Genomic DNA, 13969 nt, shown 5'->3' with positions numbered 1-13969 from the left:
AAATTGTTCTTGATTGTAATTATCAATTATAATTACAATATCAAATTAGATTTAAATGTTTAAATCATGGTAACTTCCATCAATGCTATCAATTGTCCATCGCAACATACTTGTTCAATTATTAGAAAATTAAATTGAGAATTAGAAGGTGAAATATTTTTTTTTATAATTAAGAGAGGGAGATTCAAATTCTGCTCTTTAAGTAGGGAGATTATACACCAACCAATGAGACAAATGTTCGGGTGCAAAATGTAAAATTTGTAAAAAGATAGTAATTCTTTTAAGGAGACTTAAATTATCCAAGGAAATAAAGAAAAAGAGAGACCCATGTATGGATATTTAGAGCATTAAAACAGGAGAATAATTTGACAAGACATGGAGTATAATTGCATTATTTATCTCCAATAAGGTTGGCTCCCCTTTCCATGTAGCCACATTTGGCCAAAACAAAGATGTCGTCTTCTTATAAGGTGATCTCCAATGTCAAAATTGGATCAGGCATCAGCAAATGGCAAGCTCTGTAACAAGTAAGCACAATTTTGGGCGGTTAAGCAAAAAGATCTTCTTTTTACTACTGTTGAGATGCTCTTCTTCTTTTAAGAAACGTAATGTCTATTCGGACATGTCTTTCCTTTAACCTAACAAATAGACCAAAGCGAAACTCCAAAAAACAAGCCATCAAACTAAACTATAGATGGGGTTCATGATATAACGAATGTCAATGAAACAGAACCCCATTTCCATCGTCCACTTCAAAGTCTCTGTCAAGTGTTGCTCCATCTAAACGTGGAGAGAGCTTGACAGCTTCAACCGACCACGTGCCCATTGGCCTTTTCACGGTGCAGCCCTTAAAACCATATCTAAGTAACAAAAAAACAGAAGAAGTGAAAGTACTGAGAATGACACTTTGTAACTCCCAAGTCAACTATAGAATGCCCTTTAATTAATAGTGTGTCTTTCTTTTTAGCATTAATAGGCAAAAGTAAGACGAATTGAAATACTGAAACTTCTCTCCAACCAAAGGACATCAAATTTCTAGGTAGTACATGTTACACTCTACAGTTTAACAATCATTATCTCTATGGTCTTTCCTTTAGTTATTGCCTGAGAATGGTGGAAAATAGTGTAATGGTCATTTCTGGCATTCTGGTTCTAATTATTGGCTGGTCCTACAACTTCCCAAGCAGAAATTTAGACAGGCCGAAGGCTTCCATTTACAGAAGGAGATAGCCTTTGGTAAGGGTTGTGATTGGGAAACGTCCAAGTTCAAACAAAAAACAGAAAAATTGAAACAGAGTAAATTGTAATAATGGTTATGTCCACTGCCCAAAAAACGTACTTTTTTCATACCAGTCAGAATGTAAGAAAAAGGGCTTCATGTTTGAAATTGTTTCAAAGTCCTGACGTGTTCAAAGATACGGTCAGCTAAATAAATGCTTTGCTTCGATTGATTGTTTATAAGCATCTTGACTACCCTGCCCCGAATTCCCTTCCTTTCCAAGCATTGATTTCCAGGTCGTTGCCATTGGCTAAATTTACAGCAAATTAAACAAACAAAAAAACAAACAAAAACGCAGTAAACAAGGAGAAGAAATATTCAAGGAAAAAGCCAACACGATAGATATACGTCTTCCTGTGTTTCGTGGAAATGAACTTCTGGTAAATAGGCAATTTTTTTAAATTTTGGATTTTTTTCTATTATTTGAATGACCTTATAAAACACATTTTTTTTATTTTTACAATTAATATCATTATTAAGTAAATCTAATATTGATAATACAAAACTATGTTTAAACTTAAAACTTTTTTTAAAAATGTAAATAATTTAATTAGAAGTGTTTATGAATCACGTGAAATTAGACTCAATTGACATCTCTAAAATATAGATTTGGGCTCAAGCTTGGCCTAACTAGGCCAGTCTAGTTAACTTTTATTTATTACCGAAATATTGAAAATATTTTATATTCATATTTTAATCTTTTTTTAAAATATTTTAATATTTTAGAATTAAAATTAAACAAAAATAAATATTTATTAACATAATAATATCCCAAGCTGGACCAAACTTGGTTGATACGTCTAAAACCTAGGTCTCATCCATTTAAATTATATTAATGATTAAAATATTAAAATATTAAAAAAAATTTATATTAATATTTTGAATATACTTTTGAACTAAAATTAAATGAAAAAATTGTTAAAAAAATAATATCTTAAGTCAGGTTAGGCCAGTGAACACCTCTAAAAGCTAGATCTACCCAGCCATTTAAATTAAATTTATTATTAAAATAGATATATTAATATTTTAAATATATTTCATAATTAAAATTAAACAAAAAATATGAATTAATATTATAATATCTTAGGTCGAATATGGTTGAATGCAAGTCTAAAAATTCTTGCCCATCCTAGTCATGACCTGGTTGAGCTGGGCCACGGCTCATAGACAAAGTTTAGCTTGAAGGTGTGAGAGTTTGTTCGAAAATTATTTTCCACTTTTAAAAAATGGGAGACAATTTCCATTTTTTATCTTTTTCTTTTTCCTGCTGACTTTCAATTTTTATTTTTTCAAATTTCCAAACACTAAAAAATTCGGAATAAAATTTTTGGAAATCCATTCCCGTGAAACAGAACCATAATTTGTATTCAATATTATTGGAAGCTGTCTCTTGGAGTTCAACATATTAGCAAAAGAAATGTGGTAATATAAGAAAGAAAAGGTTTGGATAAGATTGAACCTTTGTGTACTTTTAGGCTGGAAGCAATCGTGACAACATTCTTGTCTTGGATTAATTTATGTGCTTGTGGTACTCCTGTCCTAGGAAGATAAATTCCCCCCATTTGAGCCGAGCAAATATATAAATCAATGACAAATGCTGAATACTTGAATCAAGCTTTCTCTTTTTCTTTTTGTTTTTTTGACCTTTCAATTCTTTGACCAAAAGGGAGACATGTGTCTAAGAGACTGGGACTCTCAGTTGAGTGGGCTCCTTTGGATCTATTCCTGTCGTTTGATTCCCAAAAACAATTCATTTTAGTGTTATGGGACTTTCTACCACCCCCATTAAGGACACACTTAATGTTCTTCCTTTGACTGTCATTGTTCTATCCTTATGGAATAATCTCACTCTTTCCATTTTAATTCAACTTACCCAAGCGTCATTCACAAGCGGTGAAAAACCCCAGGAAGAAGACTCCATTGATGCAAACCGTTGGGTGAAATAAATTTGATTTGGTGCTGTTTGTAGTCCAAAGGAATTTCCAGCACTAGCAGGTTTTTCAATGTGCTGTAAATTATAATTTTACCCGATTAACACTTGTGTCCTAGTGTTAGATTGCACTTAAGCGATGGAATTTTGTTGTGGAAACTGGAAAAGTATGCTTTTAATAAAAGGGGAAAAAAGCATGAGAGATTAGATACGTGTCAAGAGTGGGGAATTTGTGCTGCTTTTTTTTTTTAACCTTCCAGAAGCTCAGCCCCCTTTATGGGGGTTAAGGAATGGAAACATCGTTAAAATAATCATCCTTGGTTATTTTCATAAAAAAAAAAAAAAAGAAGAGAATCATCCTTTGGTAAAACTCATTTGACTATATTCTTTAAAGTTAAAAGGAGCTTTTGCTTTGCTATGGAATAATCCAAGATTAAATTCTGTTTGCTGATAACCTACTCAAGTATAGCTTAATTGCTTTATATGAACATTCAAGGAAATCTTTTTTTTTTTTGAAGATTAACAGTCAAGGAAATCTAAAGGGCTTAATTGGTAGTCATATACAGGACAATTTTTCCTATTCAGAATTCTCTAAATTATTAATTTATAAAAAAAATATGCTGTTTGATTTAAAGTGTAGGATGGGAAAAATTCGTGAATGTTACTGTCAACAGCACCTTTCCTCTGCACTCTTATTGGTCTGGATTATAAGAAAAATCCTTCCTCTGTTGCTAATGCAGAGGGGTTAAATCAGAAGAAGCCTCTGCAAAGGGAAGAGAGACCCCCTATTGAGCTAGTACTAGACATTTTTGTCATCAGATGTTGAACCATACCAACCAAAATCTTGTGACATTGGAGTGATGGGAACGCCTCGAAAACTTGATGTATGGAAAAATTGAAATTGGGAAATTTTGCGCTGTTGCAGAAACAAAACATGAGGCGGAAAACTACAGGAAACCATCATCAATTTATTAATGCAATTTGTGGTTTTAGCGAAAATGAAAGAGAATAATTTATTAAACAATATTTCATTTTCAGTTTGAAGATGTTACTGACATGTACAAAAGTTGACAATTGTAGTGAAAATTGATTGACTTGGGGGGAAAATTTTTTATGTCCGTTTTAATCACACCAACCTTCCTCACTGGTCGCTGCATTGATTGTTAAATTGGGTTTCTTCACAGAATTCAATATTCTAAACTAAGGAACTTGTTTTTCCTTCTTTCTGTCAACATACCATTTGCAGAAAACAATTGCATCAATCTTCCTCCATTTCAGTTTTCAATTCATCACTGAAAAACAGTTTACACGGGTCACAATCTGCACCAGCTGCCAAATTGACTTCCCTCTGCTCTATGAGCCTAAAATTCTTTCGATTAACCTAGCTCACCTAACTTGTCTTTTTTGTTTGTTTTTTCCGAATCCAAAAGCAAACAAAATTCCCTATGCAGAGCCATTTGTCATATAAACAGGATACAAAATCTTGTAAGTTTCTAAGAGCTGATCAATGACACCTCAAAAACCCTCAAGGAGGAGGAAAAAAACTACTTCTAATTTGAGACTCAACAAAGACCAATAGCATTACTTCTTGTTGCAGTACTGCTCAGCCAGTGAAAAAGGGGTTAGCATAAAAGGTTTCAGGAAGTGGTCGGTCAGAAATAATAAATTCCTGATCGAAACCATGGTCTCTTTCATCATCTTCACATGTTGCAAATCACAGCGGAACACATTGAAAATATTGGGCATGTAATAATAAACAAAGACAACTCGTCCTGATGAGTCGAACTTTTTTCCACATAGACGACTGTCGCTGGTCTCAATAGTTCATATTCAAATGTTTTTGTCCAATTGTGCGTGTGAGGGAGATATGGAAAAGTCAGACAGTCAAAAGCCAAATAGAAAATTCACAAATGGGTGTTCAATAAAATAGCAGTTTTCTACTATTAACTTAATCAGTTGATTAAATACTATGATTATCTCGTGGGTCGTAGCGCGTTCTATCACACATGCCCTCTTTTTTCTTGTTTATTGTAAGAAAAAATTATTGTTTACTTTGTAGTCAGTCCAATCCCATCTTTGCCGCTGTCTATATAATCCCTTCTTATGTAATATCCTAGTAAGCTCATCGCTTCTGTATCTTCAACACTGGTACAAATCCCAAATCAATTCTCTCTGGCTCTTAGATTCTTACCCTTTGTTCTCCGCCAAAAATTAACCTGTTTTCAGTTGACAAATGGATGTTTACGATAGAGGTCTCATATCTGAAACTCCACAAAGTGAAGAAGAGATGGACGTAAGGAAAGGTCCGTGGACGGAAGAAGAGGACTCCATGCTCAAGGCGTATGTCAATATTCATGGTGAAGGTCGCTGGAACTCTGCTGCTCGATTATCTGGTTAGCAATTTGTTCCACGATTATTTCCTTCCCTGTTACTTGAAACAAGTCAGCTTCACCCAAAATCGACGAAACCCAAAATTTTTCAGCTTTCGTGCATCTGTTTTAACATAATATTTTGTGATTCTGATATGACATAAATGTGTACACAGGATTAAAAAGAACTGGCAAAAGCTGCAGATTAAGATGGCTGAACTACTTGCGACCAGAAGTCAGACGAGGAAACATCAGCCTCGAAGAGCAGCTATTGATTCTTGAACTCCATTCTCGCTGGGGCAACAGGTATTTATTTGTCTTCCATATTGCTCTCTCGTCGTTCCTGAAATTCAAGACAAAAAGTTTGTTTAGTCTTGGCTAACTTGTCTAATTTTGATCCTGAAACCCTGAAGGTGGTCAAAAATTGCACAACACTTGCCTGGAAGGACAGACAATGAAATTAAAAACTACTGGAGAACAAGAGTACAGAAGCAAGCAAAGCAGCTTAAATGTGAAGTTAACAGCAAACAATTCAGGGATGCCATGCGTTACGTTTGGATTCCCCGTTTAATCGAACGGATCCGTGCTACGTCCGAGTCCCCGTCAGGTCAACCTTCCTCGTCCTCCACCACCACCTACATGAACAGTAGCAGCAACATAACCACCAGTCAAATCACCTATGCAAATACGACCGGGTCGGTCCAGGTTGACCCAAGTCTCCTGCCCGAGGTATCAGGCACTTCATCGGACTCCCTGGACACCCAAGTCTCCTCCGTTTCAGACCTGACAGATTGTTACAACCCACAAAGTGCTTCGAACAACCCGAATAACCTACAAAAGGGGTCGGGTTTATACCCGGAAAATTTGGCGGGCACATGGCGTAGAGATGGTGGGATTGATTTTCAGGCGACAGAGGAGCAGAGCAATGGTTGGTTGGGTGGTGGGGACTCGATGGAGAGTGTGTGGAATGAAGAGAATATTTGGTTCTTACAGCAACAGCTTCATGATGAGGTCTAATGATATGAATTTGCTTACGTGACGTATCAAGCTTTATATTCAAACATTTTCGTGATTCTGTTATCTGATCAATATTAAAAACAAAGCTTGTAGCAATTCCGCTAACACCCCAAAATTTGACAACTTTTGGAATGTAAATGATTCACGCAACAATGTCAGGATGATAGAGATATGTAATCTTAGAGTATTCTGAACAATGTAATTTGATTTGCACAATTCTGTTTTTTTCCCTGTTCGAGCCTTCATAATATAACTTTTATTGAAAACAATTTTTACTATTAAAAAGCCACTGCTTCTAGAAGGAAAAGTATCTCAAGATATGTTGCTAGCATCTCTAAAAGATGAAGCCAGTAGCCACGCCCTAGTTTGAGAACAAAGGTCTGGAAAGACAAATTAGCAGCAGAGTTTTATCTTCTTCAACTTTGGTCTGCCCCATTTGTAGGCAACCTAATAATTACACGCCAATGGAACCTTGTAAAAGGAAGAATTATTTGTGATAATGTGATTTTGGAGGTTGTTAGTTTAAAGAGGTGAAATCAGATTTCACCACCAGTGAAATTAATTATATTGGGTCTATATTCAGAGGTCCTTCTACAGTTTATCCAATGACAGGAATTCATGTTTTATCTATGTATAATAAGTTTGTCTAACTTCATCCATGCAAGCTCTTTGGAATTTCTTTTTTTTTTTTTTTGTTTCTCTTATATTTAAGATGGGTGATCAATATAATTAGTATATGATAAGATTCCTGGATGGTAAAGTGTATAACATTAAATTATTGAATGGCATAAAGTTGCTCCTACATCTAACATATAAGTTGATCATGCCTCTTTGATAAAAGCATGTATGCCTTTCAAAAGATCATTAAATTAATTAGGAGATGTGACACTTCTCTTTTAGGACTTAGATCATTTAGAAATAAAAATTAGGACAAGAAGCCCTAAATTTCATGAGATTTTAGATTTGTTTTGTTTTTATTGTACAACAAGTCTACTTAACAAAGGTATCATGTGCCTGTTTTATTGGTTTACTTTTATCTCTGTTGTTACTTAGCCAATGTATCCTTACAACTGATAAGAATATCGCGGGAATTGGGATGAAAGCTCCCTTCCCAAAGGGGGAACATGAACTCTGGAAGCCAAATCCCTGCGGATCTCTTGTTCTGTACAGTTTTCTTTGCGTATTCCCAAGCAACAGGATCGTCCAGAGAAAAGAATTAGCCCTCGTGACTACTACAACTAGGAGATTCTAGACAAAGCCAACTATGAATGATGGGAATGGGAGGCATTCATTTAATATAAGAAAAGGCTAATTCCCTTGCAGCCTTCCTTGGTCCTTAAGAGGAAAAAGTCATTAGTTTTTCAGCGGATTCAACGGTAGCAGTAGGCTTCCAGGACTGAAGCACTAACTGCCGCAACCCTTGAAACCGTCTCCTCCCTCGAAAAAGTCTTACCAGCCATCCATCCCTTCGTTTTGACGCCCATTAGGCAGTCAACGAAAACACGTGGGAACAGATGAACTGGCCAAATCCCTTTAACTATTACCCATGAAGCCGTTCTTGGCAATTGTGTTTAGTTTTCGATGAAAAAATATGGGGTATAGCTTCCATATTCCATTCAGATTTTCATATTAAATATCCTTGAGTTTCTTCATTTACACGTGAAAGTAATCATCATCACCCAAACTCTTTTTCAGGTTTGTCCAATAAATATTGTCAAGATGAAACATTTTTCCTCAATAAAAATTATAAGACATCGAATATTGTTGACTTTATTAATTGTTAGATATTTTTTGAGAAGAAAAATATACAGTTATAATTCGAATTCAACTTTTGCATACTGTAAACATGATGATAATTATAAAAATTGATCCTAATGATTTGAGATTAAATTTTTTTTTCTTCGAAAGTACATAGTAGTTGTAATTTGTATTCAATATCAGTTCGTATTTCCGATAAGAAAAAGCATTGAATGTTATTGATTTGCAAGACGAAGCAGACTCAAAGAGAAGACAAAAGCGAGAAGAAAATAATGGTAATTGGACGACAAAATTCTTCAATTTACATACCGAATAGTAGTAGTACTGTTGGGTGGCAGACATAATAAAAGAAAATTAGCTGATTATAAGAAAAGGAAAAATAGTAAGCAGCCATGCCCTGGCATGGGTTCTAAGGCTTGACTCTTGTAATGTAAGCTTTGGCTGAAAAGGATTAAAATAAATAAACAGTTAATTTTCCAGATGCAGCAGCCAATTGTTTAGCATCTTTCCTAGTAAACATTTTAGTGGAGTTTAATATTTCAAGTGTTGGCTGAAAATGGACTTGTCCTGTCCAAAAGAATGCAGTCACCGCTTACGTTAGCGTGACGGGTCCTTTGCTGGAAAACTAAAAACTCACTCGGTTTTTATTCAAAGTCATCGAAGTTTCCTGCCCTAATCAACTCTAGCAGGGATTATGATAGAGAGAGGATGGAGTTGCTATTTTCTGTCTGTTAGGAATTAGTAAAACCAAGACAATTATGGTTTCAATTCATTGCCACCACAGTCGTGTGCTTCCATTTTCTTACGTGTATAAGATGAGAGTTAGAAATTCATGATTTAATATCTATATGATGTTGTTCATTACACAGACAAAGCAATTTTATTTCATAATCTTGTCAAGTTTGTTATATGGACGTAAACCTCACTCAATATTTCGTGACATAAATGCCCAAAAATTAAATATTGCATAATTGGAATGAGAAATGTTGGGACAATTGTAAGTCGGTCTTTGAAGTAGCGATTTCAAATTAAATATGTATTAAGAAAAAAAAAAAGGTGAAAACGACAGGGCTTTATCCAAAAAAAGAAAGAACTTCAAGCTTTGGGCCTCAAATGATTTGAGATGTAGCCCGTTAAGCTGCTCATCAAACTATATAAATGGGCCTTTGAATGGGCTTCCTGAAGAGGAAATGAGAGATAAACAAATGATTGGTGCATATAGACCCCAAGAGAACATATTGAAATAGGGGTGAGGCAATTGTCGGCTTATTGAAATCTAAAACAAAATAATAATAATAATAAGCCATATCATTAATCCCTACTAAAAGATTGAAAATATTGCCATGTCTCCCACCCAAAGTCAAATGTCGAATGCGGATCAAAGAAACATGCGGTGACATATTCCTTACTGGTTTTCTGCCAGAGACAGAGAGTCATGAAAACTACAAATACAGAGTGCTAAAATCAGCCAGCTAAAGATGTTGCTCTGCATTTGGACATATCATCGTGACAAGTGGCTTTTGGTGCCAGAGAGGTAGTGCATGTTATAGATTTGGGATGAACAATTTGGGTGGTCTAGCTGACCTTACCCTACAGTAGCATGGTTGGGTATTTGACAATTGACAGAATCATGGCAATTTTCTGGACACCACTACTAGACTTAGCCTGTTTTTGTACTCCATAGAAATGGATCTTGGAGCAGCCAAATGTTTTGGGAATTGGAATACAGCTATGCCCGCATTCCCTGAGTTCTCTTCCCCACCATTATGGGAGAGGATAGGATTCAAGACCATATTAGTATATATTAACAAATTCCAACTCCAGAGTTTGGCCTTGGGGTCCCCTTTTAACGCCAGCATGGATTATTTATTCCCAAAAATGCCCTCATGAACTCAATTCTGTAATGTGACTGATATGCATTGCTCATTTTCACTCAAAATACGACAACTATAAGTTGTCCAGCGGCTGGACAAGTTGCATATATGAACAAGTTTTCACTTGGAAGGGAAAAGTTTTAAGGAAATGTATGAATATTGACGAAATATAATGGTGGGGGGGAGTTCAATTCATGAGGCAGCTCTCAAACAAGTTTGGGGACTACCTTCTTTTTAAGTTTTAACATTTAGAGCACCTCAGGTATATTAATCTTATTAATAAAGAACATCCAATCAGCCTATAATCCAAATTCAACACATTGCAGCACTCTAGGTCTTACTATTCATCTGTCGTCTATTTGTTTTATTTACATGTGGTAATATCTATTTGTTAATTATCTTATGCAGCATCCGATGAATTTAAAATAACATACCGAGAGAGAGGTAGGCGGACATCAGAAGGATAAAATGGTAAATATCGTGACACATTCCATTCTCCCAAATCCTTTTCCTAATTTTAATAGACCGCCCGGTCCCAAATGACATTCGTGCGTCTTCTCATGGCTTCAGAGTACTATTTCCAACTCGTTCTCTTCCTTATTGTTTTCTGCAACTCTTACTTAAAAACTACTTCGAGCAATCCAGGCAGTGAAACAGACTATGACAAATGGCTCAGCTGGCATGTCCGAAATCACAAAAGTAAGCAGATTTTCTGGCAAGCTGAATCCCTCATTCAGTCACCTGGCGCTAAAGGGAGAGTTCTTGACGATAAGCTGAGGATGGCTGAGATGAACAAAGTGAGAATTACTGTTGGTCAAGATGGAAGTGGCGATTTCAGGACTATTAATGAAGCCCTTAGCAGCATTCCATCACGCAACAGCAGGAGAGTCATTCTGGTGATCAAACCAGGCATTTACAGGTATATTAAATTCAATGTTGCAGCTTATTTACATTTCAGGTCACGTGCTTGAGACATTATAACAATTTGTAATGAAAAGCTTAATATTTCCAGGGAAAAGATTGTCATCCCTAGAACATTGCCCTTCATTACCTTTCTAGGGGATGCGAGTAACCCACCGACCATCACTGGGAACGACACCGCATCAGGTCCTGGCAAAGATGGGATGCCTTTGAAGACATTTCAGAGTGCGACAGTTGCTGTGGATGCAAATTATTTTGTGGCCATCAACATGAAGTTTGAGGTAAACCTGACAGGATTTTTAAGCATGCCATAGTAAAAGTAGAGATAAATTAGTAAATATTCCTTTGGCGAGGTCTCTCGCATTACTAAATCTTAGACTTCAATTCCAGTTGCATTTTTCCATTTTCCAGACAGTTCAGATGAAAACTCTGAAATAGAGATGCTTACAGCTCATCGAAAGCATCTATTTTTAACTGTTATTATTTTTTATGAAAATTGAATTTGTTGTTGGCTGGGTTACACACAAGGTGGGCATAAAGATTCCATTGACACTCGAAACATTTCATAAATTTTTAAGTGCACATTTGGTTCTATGTTTGGAATAGAAAGAGAATGAAAAAACTATTTGATAGAATTAAACTTGATAAAAAATAATTATTACATACTTTTGATTTTTAATATGCAATGAAGAAGGAATATCATTAAAGGAGAAAAACTAATGGTTTCAAATACTTACCAAATTTCCTAAAGAAATTTGATGGCCGAATTTGCTTGATGCAGAACACAGTCCCGCATCAGATTGGATCAAGAGGGGGTCAAGCCGTGGCACTTCGGATATCAGGGACCAAGGCTGCATTTTATAACTGCAGTTTTTATGGGGATCAAGACACTCTTTATGATCACAAGGGTCTCCACTACCTCAATAATTGCTTTATCCAAGGCTCTGTTGATTTCATTTTCGGCTACGGCAGGTCCCTTTACGAGGTAAGTCTGTTGCATCCAAAACTTATTGCTGGGCTTTCAACTGGACCTGTTGCTTTTATTTGCTGACCCAAGCCTAATGTAGTAATAAGGTCCATTTTGTTATCTGCGTGACCAATGTAAATTTTTAATCTTCAAATTAGGCCTAGTAGCATTTTTTTTATGTTCCAACTTCCATGTGCAGAACTGCACTGTGAATTCCATATCCAAGAAGGTAGCCTCTCTCACAGCTCAAAAGCGATCCAATGCATCATTGGCCAGTGGGTTCTCATTCAAAGATTGTGTGGTCACCGGCAGTGCCCCTGGCATGGTCTACCTTGGTAGAGCCTGGGGCGATTATTCAAGGGTTGTGTTCTCTTACACCTTCATGGACAGGGTTGTTCTTCCCCAAGGGTGGAGTGATTGGGGTGACCGAAAACGTGATGCGTAAGTCCAATGCTTCCAATTATACCACTTGTTTATAGTTCAACAAGTACTACTTTATGTTATGTTATAAACACTAGCTCAAGAAAAAAAAAAACAAAATTACTATTTAATCAATGCTTTGTTTAATTAGGCTGAAGTCAGTGACACTGAAAATTTTTTTGTTGTGCTTGCAGTAGAGTGTACTATGGAGAATACAAGTGCAGTGGACTGGGAGCCAACTTTACAGGAAGAGTACCGTGGGCACGAATTCTGACAGAAGAAGAGGCTGAGCCTTTTATAGGGACTTACTATGTTGAAGGAGACACTTGGCTCATCAGCCCTTGACAAATTGGGCTGTTTGCTTCACATTTCACCATGTACTAACGCACGCATTCCTGCAGGATCAAACTAGGTCCTAAATCCTTAATGCTCTCTCTCTCTCTCTATATATATATATATGGACCGTGTGCGCATCGTTGTTATAATATTTATGTCGTAACGTGCGGGTCCGGGAACCCGTTCGTCAGACGCGGGCGAAAATTAAATCTCGTTTAGGAGTCGCCACCAATTTTTTTTATCTAAGGTGTGATTGGTCACCTATTAATCCGATTCTAATCGACGAAGTCCTAAATTAATTTTAGGCCCGTCGAAAGAACGAGAACTTATCTACATTTTTAGAGATGGGTTCGGGAGTGCGGTTACGTATGGAGAAGGGTTAGCACCTCCGTGGCGCCCGTTCCACGAACAGTACCATTTAATCTTAAGTTATCTTAATATAGTCTTTTCTTAATTTAATCCCTACTTTATTAATTAAGTTTTTATTAAATTGACAGACTGAGTTTTTTATTTGGCTTTACGTATGCACATGATGCAAGCGTAAAATGATGTCATGACTTGTTTATTTTAAATGATGGAGTCGGTGATCTTTTATTGAAAAATTATTCGAAGACCATCCCAACGCTTTGGTGAAGTCTCGAAATTCTCCTCACCTAGAGATATCCTCGGAAGAACTCGTCTCTACGAGCTCCTCGGGGAAATCCCATCATCAGGATTCCCGCGCCATTTGCAAAATAAGAGTGGCATGCAATGACAGTATAAAATGATGATATCTACATGCACGCGTTTATTGATTGTTTAAAAAATTTTGGATTATTTATTATTTATTATTTATTATTTATATATACTTTATTTTTTGGTTTTCTATTTAAATCCATATTTGTTGTTGGTCAATTTTTTTACTTGATTACAAAGCTTATCTAATAAATAATTAATTAATTTTTAAACGATTGGATTAACTTTATTTAGTAATATTTATTTAAATTAATTCGAATGTAACAAAATTTTCCTACATATATTATTTTTTAACAATGACTATTTGACTTAATGGGTTTTGAAATCTAGAGTTCAGATTTATCCCGACGCTTCGGTGAAAAT

The 13969-nt window shown here is 35.9% G+C and overlaps 2 protein-coding genes across 2 annotated transcripts; both read left to right on the top strand.

The window, feature by feature from the left end:
- LOC18613752 (transcription factor MYB108) lies at nucleotides 5047-6826 on the top strand. Its single transcript, XM_007051146.2, has 3 exons — nucleotides 5047-5602; nucleotides 5755-5884; nucleotides 5992-6826. Exons 1-3 carry the CDS (start codon nucleotides 5443-5445, stop codon nucleotides 6593-6595), a joined length of 894 nt encoding a protein of 297 aa, XP_007051208.2. The 5' UTR covers nucleotides 5047-5442; the 3' UTR covers nucleotides 6596-6826.
- Nucleotides 10719-12968, top strand: LOC18613750 (probable pectinesterase 53). Its single transcript, XM_007051144.2, has 5 exons — nucleotides 10719-11146; nucleotides 11240-11429; nucleotides 11930-12133; nucleotides 12315-12556; nucleotides 12730-12968. Exons 1-5 carry the CDS (start codon nucleotides 10767-10769, stop codon nucleotides 12878-12880), a joined length of 1167 nt encoding a protein of 388 aa, XP_007051206.2. The 5' UTR covers nucleotides 10719-10766; the 3' UTR covers nucleotides 12881-12968.

This window comes from Theobroma cacao, chromosome 1, assembly GCF_000208745.1.
Source record: "Theobroma cacao cultivar B97-61/B2 chromosome 1, Criollo_cocoa_genome_V2, whole genome shotgun sequence".
Taxonomy (NCBI): domain Eukaryota; kingdom Viridiplantae; phylum Streptophyta; class Magnoliopsida; order Malvales; family Malvaceae; genus Theobroma; species Theobroma cacao.
This window is presented reverse-complemented; position numbering and strand designations above follow the sequence as displayed.